At 38.9% G+C, this 24,365-nt stretch overlaps 1 protein-coding gene across 4 annotated transcripts in view; it reads right to left on the reverse strand.

Moving 5' to 3' along the window:
• Positions 1-24,365, reverse strand: part of VPS41 (VPS41 subunit of HOPS complex) — a 168,946-nt gene that overhangs the window by 87,326 nt on the left and 57,255 nt on the right. For all 4 annotated transcript variants that reach the window (XM_032874943.1, XM_032874941.1, XM_032874942.1 and 1 more), the window contains 3 exons: positions 11,083-11,157; positions 3,438-3,500; positions 1,657-1,722 (listed from right to left, as the gene is read on the reverse strand). In XM_032874943.1, the coding sequence (XP_032730834.1) occupies positions 1,657-1,722; positions 3,438-3,500; positions 11,083-11,157 (204 nt within the window). The remainder of the gene's footprint in view (positions 1-1,656; positions 1,723-3,437; positions 3,501-11,082; positions 11,158-24,365) is intronic.

The following is a 24,365-nucleotide window of genomic DNA, read 5'->3' on the forward strand; positions in this document are numbered from 1 at the left end:
TAAGCATCTGCCTTTGGCTCAGGTCAGGAGTGTCGGGCTCCCTGCCTAGCAAGGAGTCTGCTTCTCCCTCTCCCTCTGCTGCTCCCCCTGCTTGTGTTCTCCAATATAAAGTTAAAAAAAAAAAAAAAAAAAAAAAAAAGGAAGAAGAAGGCAACTGAAGCAGATTCTCCAGCCCCAGTCAAGCTTTGAGATAACCACAGCCCCAGCCAAAATGTAGGCTGGAGCCTAGGGAGAAACTCTGAGGCAGTGCTACAGCAGTAAACCACTCCGTAATTTCTAAACTGAGATAGTAAAGTTTATTTTTTTTTAAGCCACTTAAAAACACAAACATACAAAAACCACTCAGCAATCTTCATCTCCACGCAGTCTTAAGTAAAAATGCAGGGATTTAAATTATAGCAGAGTGAATTTATGCTGTATGTCACCTAAAATTTCTTAACTTGAAAAGCATTTAATGAATAAATACTTTAGTAAGAGGAATTTTAAAGCAACTCCTTCCTGAGGTCAACAAAAACAAGTGAGAGAGTTGGTTTTATTTTTGTTTTTTTTCCCCCCAGGAGTGAATCAGCTGCAGATCTAAGCTACAGAATGTTAGATTAAATCTGTAATTCCTACTGACTGATCCCACAGACGTTTTTAAGAGAGGCTGCTGAGGCTACAGCTTAAGGATAACCATAAGCGGGGCTGTAGGAAGGAAGACGCTGCCTGGCTCCCAACCAGAAATCAGAGCTGGGGAATGTGGTCTTCATGCTGTGGAATAGAATCGGGATCTATAGCAGCTGCAATGGGCTCCCATTACAATGAGCTAAAACCAGTGTTTGAGAAATATGAAGTAATGACCAGTATGCTTTCCTGCCCCATCAGTCCATGAGGCAGCAAACCGAAGGAAAGCAACAGATAACTACCAAAAACATTCAAAAACCATTTGGTAGCTGAACCTCCGAGTAGCCATTCCAAAAGGCATACACTGCTACAGAAATAACCACAGACCACCTCATTTTCCCTGAGTTCCAAACTGGATATGAAGTAATATTCAACATTCCAGTACACTAACAGTATTTTTGTTATAAAAATGGTTTAAAAATACCACTGGTTAATAAAAATAAAAAAAGAATTAACTTGACTAATCCTATAAGCAGGAAGATTCTTTAATTTTACAATTTACTGTGTTGATACATAAACATGTAAATGTACAAAAGAATTACTTTCCTCTCTTAATTTTTAAGTAGCACTAAGATAATGAAAACACACCAGAAATAGGTCCATAAAAAAAGCTGTAATTGTTCCAAAACTTCATTAAGGCCTGCAAGAGACTTCTACAATGAGAGCTAAAAATGTGAGTTTAATTGTTCTTTTGTTATTTTTAAATGCTATTTTTTTGTTCGTGGAAGGGACATTTCAAAGTGCTAGATGTTAGTTCCGGTGACAGCTCTGTTTTTCTTGCTTTGTATCTACTCCAAAGAAACAGATGAGGTGAGAAGCACTGAGGTCTCAGCTTCCCCAAAAGATGACGGTCTTACAATTTCACCACATTGGTCTTTCTCAAAATTTCTCTGAATAGTCAAACATTAAAAATATTATGGATAAATTAAAAACCAAACCGAACCTCCATGTCCACCCCAAGTCACTATGTAATGGCACACACAAAGCGTTTACCTTCTTCCCTCCAGTCACAAACTGCTTGCAGCTGGATCTCACGAAATGCGGGTGCACGGCAATGATCTACAAGGGAATGAGGACCCATCATTGGTTTAGGAGTTACAGTTAAAGCACGGAATGAAAATTCTATATACTTGACAGGCAGCATAATCTAAAAATTATCCTGATAGCTAGGGAAGAATTAATCTATTCAGGTAATAGTCTGCAACTGAGGACATCTGAGTTTTTGCTCTCTTGTGAAAAGATCTCTCCTGTGAAGCCAGGTCAAAGCTAAAAGATGAGAGTGAATTAGTTCTAGTTTCTGGCTGAGTGAGGTTTCTCTGAGTGGGCATCCCCTCTCTAGGCTCAATCGAGGCAACAAGATATCACGAATGTTTGTAACTGAATAGGATTCATAGAAGAAACCCAGAGAAAGTACCCAGCCATCTCCTTGTCCCGGATGCCTTCCAATGATTTGAGGGCACCAACTGGAACAGGTGGGGCAATGGTTTTTATCTTACTCAACTGTGGTTATCAACTTTGTGTTTTTAGGGCCAATCTCTATCCGGAGCTCTACATTCACGTTTCCGAAACATCCATACCATTTTCACCAGATGTACGAGTTATCTGAACTCAAGACCTAATTAGCAACGTCCTGACTCAAAACATCCCTTCCTGCAACTGATGGCATCGCCATGTACCACCACCACAGCAAAAACCAGCTCCTGCCTCCTCCCTCACCCCATCCAATCCTTCACAATGGCCTGCAGTCAAGTAGACCTCCTATCGGCTTTCTACATTCCCGTCTTCGACTTCCCCTTGAATACTCCTGATGCTCTTGTTACTGAGGTCCTGTGATGCCCTGCCTCGAGGACATCACTAGCCTCCTAAATTGCCTTTGGCCTGCAATCCCTCTCCTGCTTAAATCACCCTCCATGCTGGAGATGCCTTTGGAAAACACATATCAGATCCTATTCTCTTTTACCTGTTGATCAATAAGGGTTTGAATAAACAAGTGAAAACAATGGATGACCTCTCCCTTCAACAACTCTAATCGTCACTTTACTGACCATAACTGTTATCTAAGACCGCTCTTCCTGCCGCACAGCTATCAGCTCTCCAATCTATACTGTATATAGTTGCCATATTCATTTTCCTTAAGCGTAGCTCAGTTTATGTCACTTCTCTGCTCTTAAACATTCAATAATTTCTCCTTATCTACCATATGGAGTCTAAATTTCTTAGCCTGAAAACAAAAGCAGCCCCAATCTGCCCGTACAGCTCTCCTGCCAAGTCAGTGTATTATGTGCCATCTAAACTAGGCTTTTTTTTTGCCACTTCCTGAACACAGTTTGAACTTTCTGGCCTCTCCGTTTACATTACATTGTTCTTCCACATGGAAAGCCAGTTTCTCTGTCTGCCCTGTCCATTTATTAAAGCCCACCCAAATATCACTCCCGCTGTGAAGCCATCACTAAAACAGACAACTAAAGTAACTCCTCTTGGCTTTGAACTCCTTAATATTGTTTGTACCTCTTTAGTCTTTAATCACAGACTGTGTGTACATATCCTCTCACTCACTACAAGAAAAGATTCCTGGGGACAGACTGACAGCACAGTTGTATAACAAACATCCTGTGCTCTTTTATGCCATCAAGTGGTATCTAGTGCTTCCTTAAGTGTTGAAGAGATGCTTACTGACCAAATTAATGCAACACTGGTAGGGCTCAAAGCGCTGTAATCCTTACTGCCTCCACTGAGAAAGCCCTTAGAAAAATTAAAACTTACTGTATACTTACTTTAATGGGACAGTCAAAAGTCTCATGAAATTCTTCTCCAGAATACAGTCCAAACACCTGCACCTGAAAAGTAAAATGGATCCTGTCAGTTCACCCTGACAGCAACAAAGAAGGCTGCTGATTCAGAAAGAATACAAACTATTGATTAAAAAAAAAAAGCAGAATATGTAATAATCTAAAGCCCCTGTGATCTCTATTAACTATCCAATGAAAACAATTCTATCAGGGTGAGAGTACTCCACTGCAATTAAGGTTTTATTAGCATCTCATGGATAGAGTTCCCTTTACTCACCACAAATTTGTTTTATTAAATGGATGCCAGCTTTTAAAAACGAACTAGATACGGATAGGTTATTAATATTCTTTTATGAACTTCCCATAGGCTCCCCTAAAGGAATTATTTTTTCCTTCCCTTGAAGGAAAAAGGTCCTTCTTTTTTGAGTCATATATATATAATCAACCATGCAGATAAATGTGGCAAGAGATTAGGTGAACTGCACTTCATTTATAATCTTACATTGATTCTACTGCAAGTGTATAAATTAAGATTTAAGTTTCTACTTACCATCTAACAACCTTAAAGTTGTTCCAGACTACTTTAACCATACCAAATCTCTGAGTGGTTTACTTAAAAACGGAATAATATACATTATTGCAAAGGGTACGAATCATACATTTACAGCTTGATAAACTTTCATGACCTAAGCACATCCCTGCAGACACCACCCAGATCAAGAACTAGAACCCAAGAAGCACCTCTGTGTTTCCTCGTGTTCTTTGTCCACCTAACAAATGAGCCGCTACTCTAAACTCCATCACCACAGATGAACTGTGCTGGTGTCTGAATTTTATATACACAGGAACATGAATTACTTCACTGGTTTCTTTCACTCACCATCTTCCTTACAAGATTTACCCAAACTCTTATGTATAGCAGTAGCTGGTTCTCTGTCATTGTAATATAGTATTTCAGTGTATGAATATACCATAATTCATGTATCTGCCTTTTGTTGATCATTTGGGTTGTTTCCAAATTGGGGCTATTATAAATAATGCTGCTATGTACACTCCTTACAAATCTTTTGGGGCACTAAGATACACATTTGTGAAGAGTACATAAGTAGGACTGGAACTACTGTCATAGGCTATGCATCTGTTCACATTTAATAAACAGCCAAAGCATTTTGCAAAGGGGTTTTGATCAATTTACACTCTCATCAGCAGAGCTTAAGATTCCAGGAGCTCTCAGATACTTGGAGCTATTAGGGGCACCTAGAACTACTTCCCAGCACTTGGGAGACTCTTCTAGTCTCTAGAAGAGGGGTATTACTTCTTCCTTACTTTTGTAAGAATTCACTAGTGAAGCCATCCAGGGTGGGGTCTATGTGAGAAAGTTTTAATTACAAATTCAAATTTTTAAGTAGTTATAAAACTAGTCAGACTTTTGATTTCTTCTTGTTTTCATCTTAGTAAGTTGTGAGTGGTTCATTTTTGCGAGTTCGAAGAAGAAAATTTACTTGTGATACAATTTTTGGAGACAAATTTATTCATGAAGAGATAAAATTGTAAGGGCAACCATTTTGTGACTACTGTTTTTACATCCTGTGCCAAGTATGTTTTCTGGGTTCCAACAACAGCACATGGTACACTGTAACAAAGAGGGTATATGATTTTCCCCAAGGAGGTCTATTGAAGGTATTCTTGATGTGATCCCTGGATACTAATGGCCAGACCCTAGTTCTGGTGGGATGGAATGGTATTTTAATTCATTTAAAATTTATTTAAATTGGGGTGCCTGGGTGGCTCAGTGGGTTAAGCCTCTGCCTTCGGCTCAGGTCACGATCTCAGGGTCCTGGGATTGAGCCCGGCATGGGGCTCTCTGCACAGCAGGGAGTCTGCTTCTCTCCCACCCTACCTCTCTGCCTACTTATGATCTCTCTCTCTCTCTCTCTCTCTCTCATAAATAAATAAAATCTTAAAAAAATAAAATGTATTTAAATTATTTATTAAATTTATTTAAAACTTACTTAATTTAATTATAAATATTTAAATATTTAATTATATGTAGCTAGCACTGAAAATCCTGCCCTGCCTCATGCAGTCCTTATAGCAACACTGGTAGGTATGATAGCAAACACCATTATGCCTACTAACCAGGTGATCCTGCAGAAAAATAAAGGACTTGGCCAAGGTTGTAAGAAGCAAGAAGAGTTTTCCAAGCCCCTATTCTCTTACACACTAACATTATATGAGACAGTTTAAAAGATGGAAATAAGATATCTTTTTACAGAAAGTGTAGGAAAAGTGGAATCGGAAAGGGAATGATGGAATGAGGGAATGATAGAGGATTTTTGAATGTTTTATCAAAAACCTCAAATATTTACCAAAATAAAGGGAAGGTGAATGTCAGACTCTGTATTAGGCAACTCTGTGATCAAAGCTGACACTAAATGAAGCAGACCATTCATTCCAAAGGATAAGATTCCGTCTGGCTACAAGAAGGTAAAGGTGATTTTAAGAACAAAAGCTATGTGATTTTTATGGTGGGGAAAAGTATATGAGATGTAAATAAATGAAGTATAAAGCCCTCTGAAAAAGACTGAGGCATCAGTAAACAGAAGATAAATATTAGGACTGTGATTTGAATGGTGAAATTAAATTAAAAATTACCAGGGATAACTGCCCCTTTAAAAATTATGAACCCACATTAAAAAAAAAAAACAAAACCCATATTGGAGATGTAATAGTAGAATAAGGGGGAATCAAAAGAAAAGTGAACAGACTAGGTTCTTGGTTCTGGGTTCATACCCTACTGCTACGTTTGACTGAATAACCTCTTCAAATATTCCTGTTTCCTCCTTCAGTATGGAAAACACTAGAACTTCCACAAGACAGCTCTCATAAACTTGATCGGTACAACCAGGGTGATTTGTAAAATCTGCACTGTTTTGGTTCATTTCACTAATGTGACAGGCCAAACGAGCTGGTCGTAAGTTATAACACCATAGCTAATAAAATCCAAAACAGTTTTTATTTATTTCTTCTCCCTCCTCTTTATTTATTTTGCCATTTTTGTCAGTGAATATCATACTCGTCTGTGGAAGGAACCTGCTGAATGTCTGCCTAGAGAGTTCTGGCTTTAAGGAAGATCTCATCCCAGGTAAGAACATGTAATTAAAGGCTAAAACAGAGGGGGTCTTTTTGAAAATGGTATCCTCTAACAACCTCCCCCAACTAGTCATAAAAATACCTAATGAAGAAAAAGAGAAAATTCAGAGCAGGAGCCCTTACGGCCAATCTATGACAGTCCTGGCAAATTTCTCATTAACGCCAGACCCGTAGGGCCATGTGAGGACCACGGAAGGCATGTGATATGTTTTACTGCTTAAAGAAAACCTGCCCTCATGGAACCGTAAGAAAGGTGTAGATCTTCACCAAGTGAGCATGGAGTTCTATGTATTTGCCAACCAGAAAACCGGGCAATGTAGCCCATCTGATGGAAAGGAACCATGAGCGAGGTGGCCAGAGGCTCAGACAACCTCCCCGGCTGTACTTCCCTTGAAAAGGCCTTTCTCTCAAACCCCAGTTTCCAACAGAAACAGGGCAAGTAGGAACAGGAATGAACATGGAAGCTGCCTTCCATCTGGGGCAGGAGCTGAAGAGACCCTCCCAGAGGAGATTGGATTTCCTTTTCTCCACCCATGAAGAGTGTCAGAGATGCAGGAGCAGCAGCAGTGGCTCCCATGTCACTGGGGGAGCTGTCTTAACCGATGAGCTCTGGTCAGAGGGTATCAAGCTCATTTCCCGGGGCCCTTGCATGGAGAGAAGAAGGTGATTCCACAACACCCAAAATGCTAACAGGCAGGGCCAAGAGCAATCAGACGCAGACTCTGTTTGCTAACCCGGATTCAGAAAGAGCTCTTCTTGTTCTAGAACGAATAAAAAAGCAACAAAAAACACACACAGGTCTGTAAAAACGATATTGCAGAACACAATTCCGATGACTCAGAGGGGAAAAAAAGCATGCTTTTTAAAATGTTTACTAGTAGCCAGAAAAGAAAGAAAACTGGAAAACTGTCCAGTGACTTCACTAAGAAAAGACGTCTGTGAGTCTGGAGCCGAAAGATGACCTGATGATCGCTAGCGATTACTACATGTTTCTTCTGTCCCTCTACTACTCCAAACAATTTATAAATATTAACTCATTTATTTCTAATAATCAATGAGGCAGGTACCATCATTATCCCCAATTTATAGAGGAGGAAACAGACTGAGGCACAGAGAGATAGGAATAATGTACCTGACATCACACAGCTAAAATGTGGCAGCATAATTCCATTCCTAGCCTTTAGACTATAGTACGTGGCACTCTAACACACAAAAGGGACACTGGCTGCCCCAGTCGGTTGAGCATCTGCCTTCGGCTCAGGTCATGATGCCAGGGTCCCAGGATGGAGCCCCACATCGGGCTCCCTGCTTGGTGGGAAGCCTGCTTCTCCCTCTCCCTCTGTCTGCAGCTCCCCCTGCTTGTGCTCTCTAGCTCCCCCTCCATCAAATAAATAAATAAAATCTTAAAAAAAAAAAAAAAAGAAAGAAATACAAGAAGTTGTAAATTTTTTAAATTAAATATATATCTGGCTGATACGAAAATAGAGCCAGGAGCAAGAGAAAGACTTCAGGAAAATTAAACATCCAAGATGGAATAAAATGCTATTCCATGAGGCAACATGGAGACTGGGATAAAAGCAAATCAGCAAAGGGAACAAACAAGAAACTCCCTAACTACAGAGAAAGGAGAAGGAGAAAATGAGAAAGAAAAGCACATACATGTGTGTGTGCCCACGTGTGCATCACACACGCAGTATGACCGGTTTTCCTAACAATATACATACTTTCGAAAGGAGAAGGGTTAATGGTGCTTATCCATTCACCCTCTTTCCTTGAAAAGTTTAGCTACAATAATGCAGGAGGGGGGAAACGCCAGTTTGCGATGGGTTAAGAAGTGAATGGTTAGCAGTAAAAACAGGTGACATAAACCCAGAGCGCTCACCATACACCCAGCACCTGGCAACGTTCCCAGGTGGCCCCCTAGCATGCCCAGGGCCCAGTGGAGGAAGCAGCGGAAATCCCGCCCAGGCAGGCTTGGAATACAGAGCCAGTGCTTAGCCTCTGCCCCAGAACTGCCTCCAGTCTAAGTATTATTGGGTTTCTTTGAAGAAATGAAAATAAATGGAATTGAAGCAATAATCAAAATCAGAACTGAAGTAAACTTTCCTGAAATGAAAACAATACTTCAGTATATGGATCAAAAGGACTTACTGTGTTCCAGACAAAATTAATGAAAATAGACCTGAACAAGACATAACTTAGCAAACTGAACTACAAGGGCCGTATATTGTTGTATTATTGTTGTTATTATTATTAGTCTAAGCTCCAAGGTAGGACCAAAAAAAAAAAAAAAATTTAAAGGTTTTGTGAAAGAACAAAAGAATGCTAGCCTCAGACATGTTTACAAAAATAAAGGTCAGACAAAAGGAAGCAACATCTCCAAAATTTTAAAAGAAAATATCTCCACCCTGAACTCTACACTAAATTGATTCTAGCTTATGTATGAAGGTGATGTATATTATCTAGGGGTCTTAATACACTAAAGAAAGAAAAATCACAACAGCCATTTAAAGATGCATTAGATCTAAATATCTTTGTAATATTCTTTGTGTTTATCTTTGTAATAATCTTTTTGTGTTTTTATCATTACTGACCGCTTTGCCAGATCATTCTATACTAGCTACTCAATTTTCCCAATACTGCTAGCTTACATAAATTATGTGCACCAAAATATTTATTTTCAGTTCTATCAATGCTAATAAAACATATGTGAAAACGGTTTTAAAAAATGTATCACAAGGGGTGCCTGGGTGGCTCAGTCGTTAAGCAACTGCCTTCTGCTCAAGTCATGATCCCAGGGTTACGGGATTACCACCCCCACCCCCCATCCCCCGCTCTGTGGGAAGACTGCTTCTCCCTCTCCTGCTCCCACTGCTTGTGTTCCCTCTCTCCCTGTGTCTTCCTCTGTCGAATAAATAAAATCTAAAAAAAAACAAAACCAAAAAGTATCACAGGTCTACACCAAAATACGGCAGTTAAAAATCTGCCTAAATTGGAAAACAGGTATTTGCCAAGAAGTATACCGGGTGATATCTGAGGGTCATTATACACTAGACAGAATTAAAATATCCCACTTTGCCGTATCAAATAATAATCATTCAACATTTAAAGCTCTGAAAATTCTCTGATGAAGTTATTTCAGTAAAAATTATTTTCCAATTTGAAAAATGAATATTCTCTTCCAACAATTTAGTTCAACTAAATTGGCTGTCAGCCCAGAACAAATTCCTTACCTTTAAGGACAAAAATAAATAAATAAAGATGACCTTCCTTTACAAATTCATAAATACTAAAAGATAATTCTCAATTTCCATATGTACCAGGCTCCTCCCTCACCTCCCTGACAGTCTGGTCCACCTCAGGATTTTAGAAAGTACTGTAAAATTTGACAGTGATCTTTGGAAAGCACAGGGCTCCAACTACCATTTCAAAGGACCCTTTGGGCAACATTAAAGCTTAGATATATAAAATGCATTCTTGTGTGTCAAGAGGACTTCATTTTTCTTTTGCTAATAGATCAAATGGGTATAAATCTTTTACACGGAGCACACTGTTTTTCATTTACTCGTCTTAATGACCCATTGAATTTAGATCATGTAAAAATACAAAATCAGATTAGAAAATGTGCTCTATTCAGTCAGGAGTACGTAAGATTGTGTAATGATTCTTAATGCACTTTTCTCGGACTGTTATTTTAGAAAAGTAGCTTAAATACACTGTGTATTAGAATTTTATCATTGCAAACCAACAGCAGAAAAGACTTCCATCGACTGAAAAACAAAAAAGACATTCTTATTAAGTGGAAAATCAATCACCACAACCACTGAATGTCTCAGCTCAACATCAGCAAGAAGCACTGATAATTGTTAGTTATACACCCGCGCAAGTGATGTATGTCCTCGGTTGAGGAAGTGGGTGCCAGGTTTTTAGAAAACTGTACATATATTGATTTTGCATTTATTTAATGTGGCCATTGTAAGACACTTTATTCTTCTGATAAACTATGATTGCTTATCAAAAGATTCTATAATTCAAGAGAAACATTCATAACTTGTGTGAAAATGAAAACCACCGGCCCACAGAAATCATGCCCACAAAATCCAATTTTGTGGATTTATGGCAGAAAGGCATTAAACTACTTGTCTTGCAGGGACTGCAGACTAGTCACTGAAGTATAAGTGGCACAGCAGTAATGATTAAGGTGACATGTCCCCCTGCCACAGCTGTTAATCAGTTTAATACTAGTTACTTTATTGACATTCTTGTAATTACTTTTCCTAAGGCACATTTGTGCGACATATATTTTACTTTAATTATGAGCAATCGGAAGCGAGTCCAATACCCAAAAAGAATAATCAAGGTTCTCCTAAAGCAGGTATACAGTAAGCCGGGTGCGTTTCCAAGCCCCTGGAGTTGGAAACCATCCCAGGCCTCAGAACCAGACCGTGTTTTCCACGTGCCCATGTCATTGCCATACCTTGCCATCCTCCGAACACACGCCCATGTGCTCTCCACTCTCATCCAGACTAATCTGATTTATCTTCACGGGGCTCTATTCAAACAAACAAACAAATAAACATGTAAAACTTCAGGAAAATATATGCATCAACAACCAAATTCTTTGCTCTTTGTAATATTTCAGTGAGACAAACGTCTATTAGTTTAGATGTGTGAGTGTAAGACATATTTGGTTTTTGGAAATGAAAATGGTAAAGTACAGCTTTGCTCTCACACACATAATAAACCTGGAAACCTAAGACTTCCCAAAATTACTAAATAATCCACCCTTCTTCTGAAGAGAACTGTTTGTCATATAATAAATATTCACCTCAGATATCTTTCTGGGTTTTCAACTGTGGTCTCTTTGTCCATTGCTGTATCAATTCATCATTGATTTAATTATAATACACATAGTATGTTCTGTTGTCTGGTAAAAGGCAAGACCAAGCCATAGTTCTCCACACTTTCCTTGGGTTTTCTCAGGATTTGTAGGGTTCTGTGTGAAGTTAAAGATGAAATAACCCTCATGGTGCTAAACAGAGTGGTCAGCGTTCAAGCCTAACTTACTTTAACTAACAGGAAGATATAACACTGCTGGTAACTCTCCCCTTCTCTTGGCTTCCAGGATACCACACTTGTCTGGTTTTTCTTTGACATTTCCAGCTCCCCTTTCTGTGTCTTTGGTCAGATTCTCCCAATCTCCTGATTTCTATATTTCATGGTTCAGTCCTTTGAGGTTCTTCTAACATTTGTGTTTTCTCCTTTGGTTATTTTCTTCCAAGCCATGAACTGACTCCTAAATTTTATCTCTAGACTGGGCCTCTCCCTCTTTCAGACCAATATTTAGAACTGCCTATTTTACAGATGTACTTGGATGCCTACCAGGCATCTCAGCTAAAGTATATCCCAACCCAAGATCCCAATGCTCCCTTATGAAAGAGCCCTTCTTAATGTTCCCCTGATCCCAGTTACAGACGACTACATTCTTCTGGCTACTCGGGGCAAAAAACCTTGGAGCCATTCTTGACTTCTGTTTTTCTTTCACACTCTACTGTGTTTCTGTCAGCAATTCTTATTATCACGTAAACCAAATTTATCGAGACTTTGGCCACTTTCACCAGCTCTAGAGTTGCCATCCAAGCCACCATCATTCTTGTCTGGATCATCCTAATAGTTTTATAACTAGTGGACCCTGCTTCTGCTGTCATTCTCCCAGAAGTCTGTTCCCCAAAAATCAGCAGAAAGATACTGTTAACAGATTGACCAGACAATGTCATTGCTTGAAAATCTGCCAATGGTCTCCCATCTCAGAAGCAAACCCCAAGTTCTTACTATGAGCTGAGAGTCCTCAACAATTTGGTTCTAGCCCTCACGCCAACTTCTCCCCTCATCTACACTCTGCCTTGTTCTCTCTCCTCCAGCCACGAAGACCTCCCTGCTGTCTTCCTGCCTTAGAGCCTTTGCACCTGTTTGCCCAAGATGTACTTCCGCCAAATCTTCACAGGTAGTCATCTTAGCCATGCTCTCTGGCCACCGACCTACAATTTCAACATTTACCCAAACATCACAATCCTTTACCGGCTTATTTTTCCCCTGCAGCACTTACCACTACTTACCTTACTATGTATTTTACTTATTTACCTTTTTCACTGTCAAACTCACTCACTACAATATTAAATTCATGAGAGACCGTTCAAAGAATAAAAAATTCCCATCACACACAAATTTTTCCAGAGAACAGAACAGAAAGGATATGTTTCCCAAATCTTTTTAGCAAGCCAGCATACTCTTATAATAAAAAAGCTCAACAGGATATTATGAGAAACAAAAAGTACAAGTGAATCTCGGTCATGAGCATAAATGGAAACATCCTAAAGAAAATATTAATAAAGTCAGCATAGATAGAAAAGCCGAGTTTATTCCAGAAATCCTAAGTTGGTATAATATAGGGAAATGAACTAATATAATTCTCTGCATTAAGAAAATAAATGAAGGATATTCAAAGATCATCTCATTAGCTGCAGAAAGTTATCAAACTCAACACCATTCCTGGTTAAAAAAAAAAAACCTCTTTGCATTCCTGGTAAAAACTCTTGGGATGAAAAGTCCTCATTTTCACTTAATGGTGAAATGTTGAAAGCTTTTCTTTCAATATCTCTATAATATTGACTCTTCTAAGCCATTTCTCCACGTATTAGACCTTCTTTAACATCTCCAAATAAAATTTGATAATTTTCCCCTTAGCAGTCTTACACTTTATTTTATTCCAGTAGTGGCAATGTCTGCAAGTACCCTTTTCTCCTTCCTGGTATGTATAACAGGATTCTGTTTATACAACATACAAAAATAGACAAAATTCTATGACAGCACAGAGGGGGCACACAAAGAGGGCAGAAAATGAAAAAGAAAAGCCAAGCACTTTCAGTTATAAAGGGTCCCGTTAAGGCGACTTTGAGCAGAGGGGGATTTCACACCATCTATTCTCAACACAATGCTAGTTACATGATGGTTTGACTTATGACCACTGTTTCACTGAATATTTTATGTGCCTTATCAAGTTGTACCTCACAATAAAAATAAACATTAAAAAACTTAAGGTAAAATTAAAAAGAGTTTGCGCATGAAAACGTCTGGGGTTAATACCTTCTGTGGCTTATTTCTTAGATCACATTTTTTTCCTCCATGACTGTCAAGGAACTCAAATGTTCTCATTCTGTTCTGGTCATCTTGGTTTTCCCAGAAAAAACTGCATTTCATATTCTTGAGATGAAAATTTTTTTGTTACCTTTTCCTCTTTTAATATTTTAATAATACTAATGATATTACTACTACTATCACTGAGTTAACATTTCCTATAGGCTTATTGGGCATCAGGCTCTAAGAGTTTTATACATGTACCATTTATGCAATTCTAGGAAGCAGGTACTATTATTTTTCCACCTCATATTTGCAAATATGAAATTCATTTTTAATGTTTTCTATTTTATTAATTTCTTATTGTATATTAACTTTCCCTTTTTGGCTTAGAACAATTTTATTGACCTTATTCTAACTTCCTGACATTAATATAGTGTGCTTTAGTTGTTACTGCTCATCTAGTAACCATAAAATAATCAAGTGTCTGGCATTTACCTTATTATGTAAACTGGTCATAAATTAGAGGCAAAAAATAATGTACAATACAATAATTATTTCCTCTTTGAGAAAAGTAACATTTTGTTTTATTTCTAAGAATGGTGACAGCATTATTTGGTTACTTATCTAGTTATTAATAAAATTCTAGTGTAACTACAATTGTGGTCAGAAATGTGGTTCGTATATTTTTTAAAAATTGTTCTTTGAAATCTGAGCTATTCATTTCCAACTAACACATATTCTCTGGTTCAAAATACACATATTTTTAATGTTATTTTTAATATCTAGTTTCTATTGGTTCAAAATACACATATTTTTAATGTTATTTTTATAATCTAGTTTCTATATAACCTTAGTTACTCTCTTCTTCACTCATCAAAGACTGATAGAAACATGTTTCAAAAACTTCCCATTACAACTGCAGTTTTGCCCATTTCTCCCTGCATTTCAAGTAAGTTTTGGTCTAGATATTAGATGCCCTATAATTGGGTACATCAAAGGTATGAAAAAGTTTCCTTTTACCCGTAAATGTAATCAATATAATATGTGGTCTGCTGGCTAATTCTCTTTTGCTTTAAATTCTACTTTTTCTTGCATTTTTATTGCCAATATGCTTAATATTTATTTCATATCAAAGCTGAGGATATTTTTCTTTTAGTTAACAGTAAAGTATTTTATACTTTTTAGAATTATGTTTCCTTATTCCATTATTACTTTTTTGCTATATTACTCAAATTCTTTTGTCTATCTAGGGACAATTTAAATTCTGTTCATTCTATTTGTATTCTATTAGTGATTACTTAAAAATGTTTTAGGAATTATACTTGAATTATCTCTCGCTCCAATCAGTACAATGGCATACACTGACTCATTTAGAAGATGAGGTATTTAGCCCATGTTTATTTACTACCTCTTTCCTTTCCCTATTTTAATGTGAAAGTACAAATATTTTATATTTCATAAGTCACACCAAATAAAATTGGAGAGAAAATCCAGTTAATACATCAGTAAAAATAACAACCTTAAACTATAAGTTCTAAGCATGAATCAATCTAGAGGAAAAAACTATTTAGCTATTGGGATGTCCATAATTTTAAAACTGATTCATGAGAGATCAAAGATTAGGGTAAATATCCCTCGTCATGTACATTGCAAAGAACTTTACAGCTTATTCTTCTTTAGTTTTTGAAAATATTTGGACTTCTTATTCATGTAACTCAAACCAAGTAAAACAGTCAACTCCCAAAAGAAATAGTACAAATTATAGGTAAACAAGAACAGGAGTCAACCTTAGTAATAACAAATAACATATAAATAAACAAGATATTTTGCTTATGGAATTGGCAAAGATTGTTTAAGTATCTAGTTTTGGCAAAGAAGTCCCCAAAGAGACACTCCTTGTCCCCTACTGGTGGGAATTCAAATATGGAGAAATTTTCCTAAGGATCATTTTGCAATGTGTATCAAAAATCTTTAAAATATGTATTTTCTGGGGCGCCTAGATGGTGCAGTCGGTTAAGCAGGGCTGTGAGACTGGCCCTGCTTTGGGCTCTGCACTAAGTGTGGAGTCTGCTTAAGATTCTCTCTCCCTCGCCCCCTTCTACCCCCAGTGCTCGCTCTCTCTCTCTCTGAGATAAAAAATTAAATCTTTCAAAAGACATGTGTATTGCCTATTTTACACAAGAAGAAGAGGGGCGCCTGGAGGGCTCAGTCGGTTGAGCATCTGCCTTCGGCTCAGGTCATGATCCTGGGGTCCTGGGATTGGGTCCTGCATTGAGCTCCCTGATCAGCAGGGAGTCTGCTTCTCCCTCTGCCTCCCCCCAACTCATGCTCTCTAATAAATAAATAAATAAATAAATAAATAAAATATTTAAAATAACCAAAAAAAAAAAAAATTGGGGCGCCTGGGTGGCTTAGTGGGTTAAAGCCTCTGCCTTCGACTCAGGTCATGATCCTGGGGTCCTGGGATCGAGCCCCACATCGGGCTCTCTGCTCAGCAGGGAGTCTGCTTCTCCCTCTGCCTCCCCCCAACTCATGCTCGCGCGCGCTCTCTCTCTCTCTCTCTCTCTCTCTCTCTGTAATAAATAAATAAATAAATAAATCTTTAAAATAACCAAAAAAACAAAAAAACAAAAAAGAAAAGAAAAAAATTGGGGCGCCTGGGTGGCTCAGAGGGTTACAGCCTCTGCCTTCGGCTCAGGTCATGATCCTGGGGTCCTGGGATCGAGCCCTGCATCGGGTTCTCTGCTCAGCAGGGAGCCTGCTTCTCCCCCTCTCTCTGCCTGCTTGTGATTTCTGTCAAATAAATAAATAAATTCTTTAAAAAAAAATTATTTTGCAAAGATGCTTTCCACAGCAGGTTTCTTCCGTAAGACACTAAAGAAATGGAAATTACTTAAATTTCTAAAAGCAAATATAAATGATGAAAATTAAAAGAACAAAAATATTAAGTTTAAAAAATGTATTATATAATAAAGAATCGGACTTTGGGGCACCTGGGTGCCTCAGCTGATTTGGTGTCCAACTCCTGATTTTGGCTCAGGTCATGGTTTCAGGGTCACGGGATGGAGCCCAAGTCAGGCTCTACACTCTTCGGGAAGTCTGCTTGAAATTCTTTCCCTCTCCTTCTGTCCTCCCCCTGCTCATGTGTGTGCACGCTCTCCCTCTCTCTCTCTCTCAAATAAATCTTAAAAAAATAAAGAATCTGACTTAATCCAAGAGAAGTCAGGTCTTGACTCTTGGTTTCTGGGAGATAATCTATCCTGATAGGAATGTCTGTTAAAGGTGAAAGACCGCACAGTCTTTCAGTGGGCCATGCCAGAAAGACTAACCCCTGTGATCATGGATATCAACCAACCCGGAAGCTAAATTCAACCATACGGACAACCCATCAACCAATCATTCCTACATAACAGATCCCCCGTAAAAATCCTGAACAGCAATGGGAGCTTCCCGGGGTTGTCACACAAGTAGGCCAGGCGGTAACACGTCCTGAGGACAATGGAATTTTGCATCCCAGGGTCTGCCCTATGCGGTCTCTTCCTTTAGCTGATTTGTTGACTGTATCATTTCCTTGTAATGAACTGTAATTTTGAGTATAATAACTTTCAGTGAGTTCTTTAAGGCCCCTAACTAATTACCAACCATGAGAGTGCATCCGGGAACTTCCAGATCTTGTAGTTGGTGTTGGAAGTCTTCAGCAAACTCACTCATCTGGAAGACTTTGCCTTCAACTCACAATTCGGCTAGCTCTCAGTAAACCCCACCCAGGGTTTATAAATACAACTGTATTTACAGGCATCTGTACATAACATATGTGACTGGAAGTAGATACTCTAACATATTAGCACTGGTTTTATCTGAAATACTATTATTGTTTAGATTGTCCTTTTCTAGAGCATATATTTATTTTGTTTGTAATCCAAGGATAAATATTTTTGCATGATTATGTAGTCAGTTTTTTAATTTAAAACCAAAAAGATAGCAAAATTTATCTTAATTGTCAAAGCCATCACTCTGGGGACCCGCAGAACCCATTTTTACCTCAAGTGACAACTGAGTGTCATCACTACGCACATCGGTTTCTATTACTGGTTCCGTAATACTTGATAAAAAACAAATAAAGAACAGGATTTCAGCATGACAGCTGTCAATGGCACAAGAAGCAGGTCTGGCACAGGTCCTCACAGAAAAAGGAACAAATGCCTTACGCATTTCTGCCATTTCTGCATACTTGAAATAAATGGGAAAAAGAGAAAGGGTAAGGAGGGAAACCGTAGAGCAGGAGTCCATCTTTCTTCCATGTGGAATCTTCTAATTGCCTGTTTTACACACAGAATTTATGGGGTGTGTCTGCCAAGCTGGGATACTGGAGTAGATGTAAACAAGAAAAGGGACCCGAGGAAAAAAAAAAGACCTGAGAAAAATGGCCTCAGCTGTATTTTCCATTAGCTACAATTTTATTCCTAATGGAGACATGTTTGGAATTCTGGACAATATAAGTGAGTTTGTTCAAAAATCAATAATGTCAAGCTGACACTATAGAACATACAAAAATGTTTCCTTAATGGAACAAAAAAAGAGGCCTGACTAAGCAGGAGGGGGTGCGGACTGGCCCATACCTTCTAAGCCCAAGTCTACCACAGGTGGTCTCAAGTTCTTAAATTTAAAGAAAAGGCAAAATTACCAACACGTACACCTCATGTGATAATCAATTACCTAATGTAAAATGCCTGAAATAAATACACTTAGTATGGATTATGTCAGCTCTTCAATTAGGAATAAATTCACGGTCATTTCGAAAGCTGCTTTTAATGGTGTTCTTTGTGGCAACTTCTTTTCCCCCGACGCTCCTCATCATCCCACCTTAAGCTATCGGTCCCCCAACAGCGAACCTAAGGAATCAATCTGCTAATGTATAATTTGTAAGGCTCCTCTGACTAACAAATGGATAATTGATTCCTTCACAAATGCTGCATCCCCACGGACACGGAGTGGAATGAATAAGAAGGAAGATGGATTTCACTTTCGTTCTCTGAGATCCACTAGTTAGCAATCCCAACATGCACATGGCTGCCCAGGCAGCCTCATGCTCTTTAGTCACACCTAGCGAGCAAGCTGCACTTACATTACACGTGTGAAAAGCAAACGCCTGTTCTTTCATACTTGGGAAAAGCTCTTTTTACTGCTTATTTTACTCTCCCCTGATGATACACCCCGAGGTGAGCAAGACCTCCAGCTGGATGTAGGAAGTCTCTGAAAAATACATCTACTTGAGGGGTTTCTACACATCTACAAAACAAACCCTTATTTTCTCGCTGACTTACTCTATGGCCAGAACAACCTAACCTTTAGCTATAAACTCCTGAATTGTCTCCGTTGCTCTCAGATTTCATCTCAGGGTTTCAATACTCAGTACCGGGCTTGAATAGCTGAAGAACTGACAGTCCCCATCTGGCACTCATTGCCCCACGATTCTAACTATGATGCATTCCACTGTTAAAACGAGTATGCAAGAAAAGTGTATTCTTGTGAGGTTTTAAAGATGATCCTATCTCTCTAAGATTTAATAACTACATTAATTTGAGCTTCTTGATGTGATAATTCAGCTTTTAACAGAAGCTGCTGTTTCTGCAGGTGGAAGAAAAACACTTTGTCAGCAGCAAATTCATTCCAATTTGGGAATAATTGGAAAATTTAAAAAGCTTCAAAGTCCTTGTTTTCCACTCTGAAGAAATGGAAGGAGTAATGGAGAAAGGAGGCACAACCTCATATAAGTTATGTTTCAAATTTTGTATGATATGTGGCTGAAATATTCTTTATTCTACAAACAACTACTGACCAATTATAAATCTATACTTTCAAAAAAACATTCTTTTTCACAGAAATAGAAAAAAAATCCTAAAATTAATAGGAAACCACAAGTTTCCAAATAATCAAATTAATCCTAAGAAAAAGCTGAGGCCTCACACTTCCTGATTTCAAGCTATATTACAAAACTATATTGATCAGAACAATATAGGACTGACATAAATGCGGACACTGAATCAAGGGCCCAGAAATAAACCCATGCTATCACCTAGTATTTCAAGAATAGTCAATGATGAAAGGACAGTCCCCTTAATAAATGGTGGGAAAACTGGATATTCCTATGTAAATAATAAAACTGGACCCCTATCTTATACCACTTACAAAAATTAACTCAAAATGGATTAAGAACTTAAAGGTAAGATATGAAATCATAAAACTCCTAGAAGAAAACATAGGGGGACATCTCCTATGACAGTCTGGGCAATGATTTTTTTGGACATGACACCAAAAGCACCAAGTAACAAAACCAAAACTCAGCAAGTGGAATGACATCAAACTAAAAGCCTTCTGTACAGCAGAGAAAACAACAAAATGAAAAAGGCAGCCTACAGAATGGAGGGCACTATGTGCAAACCATGTATCTGATCTGGGGTTAATATGCAAAATATACAAGGAATTCATACCATTCAACAGCAAGAAAACAATCTGATTTAAAAATGGGCAGAGGGGGGCGCCTGGGTGGCTCAGTGGGTTAAAGCCTCTGCCTTCGGCTCAGGTCATGATCCCAGAGTCCTGGGATCGAGCCCCGCATCGGGCTCTCTGCTCAGAGGGAGCCTGTTTCCTCCTCTCTCTCTGCCTGCTTCTCTGCCTATTTGTGATCTCTGTCAAATAAATAAATAAAATCTTAAAAAAAAAAAAAAAAAAAGGCAGAGGGAATGCCTGGGTGGCTCAGTTGGTTAAGCAACTGCTTCAGCTCAGGTCATGATCCTGGAGCCCTGGAATCCCACATCAGGCTCCTGGCTCCACAGGGAGTCTGCTTCTCCCTCTGACCATCTCCCCTCTCAGGCTCTCTCTCACTCTCTCTCTCCCTCTCAAATTAATAAATAAAATCTTAAAAGAAAAAAAACAACAAAAAAAAACGGGCAGAGGACTTGACTGACATTTCTCCAAAGAAGACAGACAAATGGCTGACAAATACAGGAAAGGTGCTCCATGTCACTAATCACCATGAAAATGCAAATCAAAACCACAATGAGTTATCACATCATCACACCTGTTAGGAAAGCTATTATAATAGCTAACAAATGCTGGTGAGGATGTGGAAAAAAGGGAACCCTGGTGCACTGCTGCTGGGAATGTAAGCTGGTACAGCTACTATGGACAACAGTGTGGGGACTCCTCAAAAAAATCAACACTAAAACTATCACATGATCGAGCAATCTCAATTCTGGGTATAAATCCAAAGGTAATAATGCATGATCTCAAAGAGATCTGTACCCCCACGCTCACTGCAACATTACTCATAACAGCCAAGATATGGGAACAACCTTAGTGTCCACTGACAGATAAATGGATAAAGAAAATGTGTGTGTGTATATATACACACACACACACATAGCTGGATGTATATATATGCACATACACACACATATATACATTTTTATGTATATGTACATATCTGTGTATATATACATATGTGTATTGTATATATATTATATATTCCATATATATATCTATGGAATATTATTCAGCTATAAAAAAAAAAATCCTGCCATTTACAACCCCACGGATGGACCTTGAGGGCATGATGCTAAGTGAAGTAAGTCAGACCAAAAAGGGTAAATACTCACTTATATGTGGAATCTGAAAACACCTAATTCCTAGAAACTGAGTAAAATGGTGGTTGCAGGGATGAGGGGGTGAGGAAATAGGGAGATGTTGGTCAAGGCACAAAGTTATAAGATGAGGAAGTTCAGGGGCTCTCTGGTACACCATGGTGACTGCAGTAAACAATACTGTGTTCTATAAATGAAAGTTGCTATGAGAGAAGAGCTTTAATGTTCTCACTATAACAACATCAAATGGTAATTATATGAAGCGGAAGTTAGCCTGACTGTGGTAAACGTTTTGAAATATGTGTGTGTGTCAGTTCATAACACTGTACACCTTAAACTTACATATTATACATCAATTATATTGCAATAAAGCTTGAAAAAATGAAACTGCATATTCTAAAAATAAAGTACTAACCTTTTATGTAAACAAGGCTGATTTCTGAGCAAAAAGTATTTTAAACAACTTATATGTTAGTTAAAATATTAAGCACAGTTATTTTAATGTGAAACAATTACATGTCTGCTATTTGAGGTAGTGTCCATTGTATTTCTAATGCAAGAATTCCAAAATACCCTCCCAGCATCACAGTCTACTGAACTACAGAACATTCCCTTCCAGGATTCAAGTAGCATTATGGTTCATCAAAGCTTTTTTCTGATGCTGCAAAACCCTGAGTAAATATTAAAATTACCTTAAGAGAGAGTACATTGTCTACATCTCCTGATAGCCTTAATAAATATTCTGTAACTTCCACAAAAATACTGTTTGGTAGGAAAAAACAAATGTATTAAGTATCTCTAATTTGCCACTTAAATTTAACTTGTATTTTAATGATCAAAAACTGAAATTACCCTGTTAGAAAATCAATGTCCCAGAAAATGATTTAAACTCTAACTGGTGTCTTGAAAATCATCTAAAAGAAGTAAAAACTTCTTCTTTTTTTTTTTTTTTTGATTTTATTTATTTGACACAGAGAGAGATCATAAGTAGGCAGAGATCACAAGCAGGCAGAGAAAGAGGGAAGCAGGTTTCCTGCTGAGCAGAGAGCCCTATGCGGGGCTCAATCCCAGGACCCTGGGATCATGACCTGAGCCAAAGGAAGAGGCTTTAACCCACTGAGCCACCCAGGCACCTCAAGAAGTAAAAACTCCTTGACAGTCTTGGGAATGAGAAGAAATGGAAATGAGAAGAATGGAAAGAAGTTCTCAGGAAGAGTCACCTTGTTGGGAAAGAAATGAATTCTGTCCATTCATTGTGTCATGGCGGTTTTAACTTGAGCTTAAATTTTCTGCATTTATAAGACTGCTTATAATCAGTCTTTGCAAGCCACTGAAACATTCCCAAATACTTTGACCTTTTAAGGGTATCCTCTGGGGCACCTGGGTCACTCAGTCAGTTAAGCATCTTACTCTTGATTCTTACTCAGGTCAGGGGATCGAGCCCCGCATCGGGCTCCATGCTCAGAAAGGAGTCTGCTTCTCCTTCCCCCTATTCCTACCCTCCCTCCTTTCCTTCCTTCCTTCCTCCCCCCCCACCTCAAATAAATACATAAAATCTTAAAGAAAGAATTAAATAGTATCCTCTAATCAAGAGTTTTCACCACCTCCCCAAGAGCATAGCGGGGGTGACTTTGATGCTGTAAAGGGACAGTAGCATTTACCACCTCATCTGACTCATCAGAGCCCAGACTGCTGCACCTGCCAGCGCCCAGACCCCACAGTCCCCGGGGACTGCCGGCTGGTGACAGACTCAGACCTCCGGCCCATGGCCATACCCCACCAGGTCAGGACAACGGAGGCAGGAGCAGAGAATGGCCTTCCAGCCTGCAGAAGACTTATTATACGGATGTTCGTGTTCTAAATCCTGACAACCTTTAAAAGCACAGGGAAGATCTGGAAGGGATTGCCTCCTAAGAAGCCAGAACACTGCTGATTCCTAGAGCTGACTGCATCTTCTGCCCGCACCTGCTATGTCCCCACCAACAAAGGCAGGAGGCAGGCTTGCACAGGATATCTGCTCAACACAAGGCCTCACCAACCTGGGCATGGATGAAAACACGGCTTCAGTCTAAGGCCAAGTCAGGCTTTTGGTCTACTGTTATTTAGGTATTTATATAGTCCTCTTTCATTCACACTCCAGGGACGGTGCTGGATGCCAGGTGAACACGGTAAAAGTGGGCCTTGCCCTTATGAGGCTGGCAGCCCATGGAAGAGCTGTTCCTATTTAAGACTATAACCTTTCAGGGCCACTAGAGACCTGCAGCCATCCCCAAACTCGTTCTCCCCAGAGCCTGCAATGCCCATCTGCTGAACAATTCAGAGGGGGCATTTTGGCTAAGTCTCCTTCTGATGCCTCGGGTACTAACTTTGGCAGTTAAGTGAGGAAAATTTTAATAGGAAATCAGTCTGAGCAACAGCATAAGGAGCAAGCCAAGTGTCTTTTTCTAGTATCCACCCCAGAATTACTGAGCACTGGTCCGCGACCCAACACGGTGCCGAGTTCACGATGCCATTTATGTGAAACCATCTGTTTTGCTGGAAAACCACTGTTAAAAGAATAAACATGTGTTACATACATAAATGACCTGGAAAGAAATACAACTGACAGTTTTCAAAATGGTGAAACATAATTTGTGTGAAGTATGACAGAAAATGATGTGTTCTTAAACTGAGTTATTTGTCCCTACTTATACATGCATGCAACAAAGACACAGAGAAAGAGTGACAAAGGAAAGCAGAGCTGCCGAAGAAATTCAAAGTCACCAGCCTAGCGAGGGAATAGTGCAGAAGAGAAATTTACTAATAAATGCATTTCACAAAGGAGCAACTAATATTACCAGACACCCTCCATGATACAAAGCAGATTAAAGAAAAAGTGGACAAACGGCGCCTGCCTTCAAGGTGTCTGTGTATACAGGCTCTGGGAATCCAGCACTTTGTGACATTCTATTTTATCATTTAACCATGATATTACAGATCA

The sequence above is a fragment of the Lontra canadensis genome, unplaced genomic scaffold (assembly GCF_010015895.1).
Source record: "Lontra canadensis isolate GAN:19392208 unplaced genomic scaffold, GSC_riverotter_1.0 scaffold54, whole genome shotgun sequence".
Lineage (NCBI taxonomy): Eukaryota > Metazoa > Chordata > Mammalia > Carnivora > Mustelidae > Lontra > Lontra canadensis.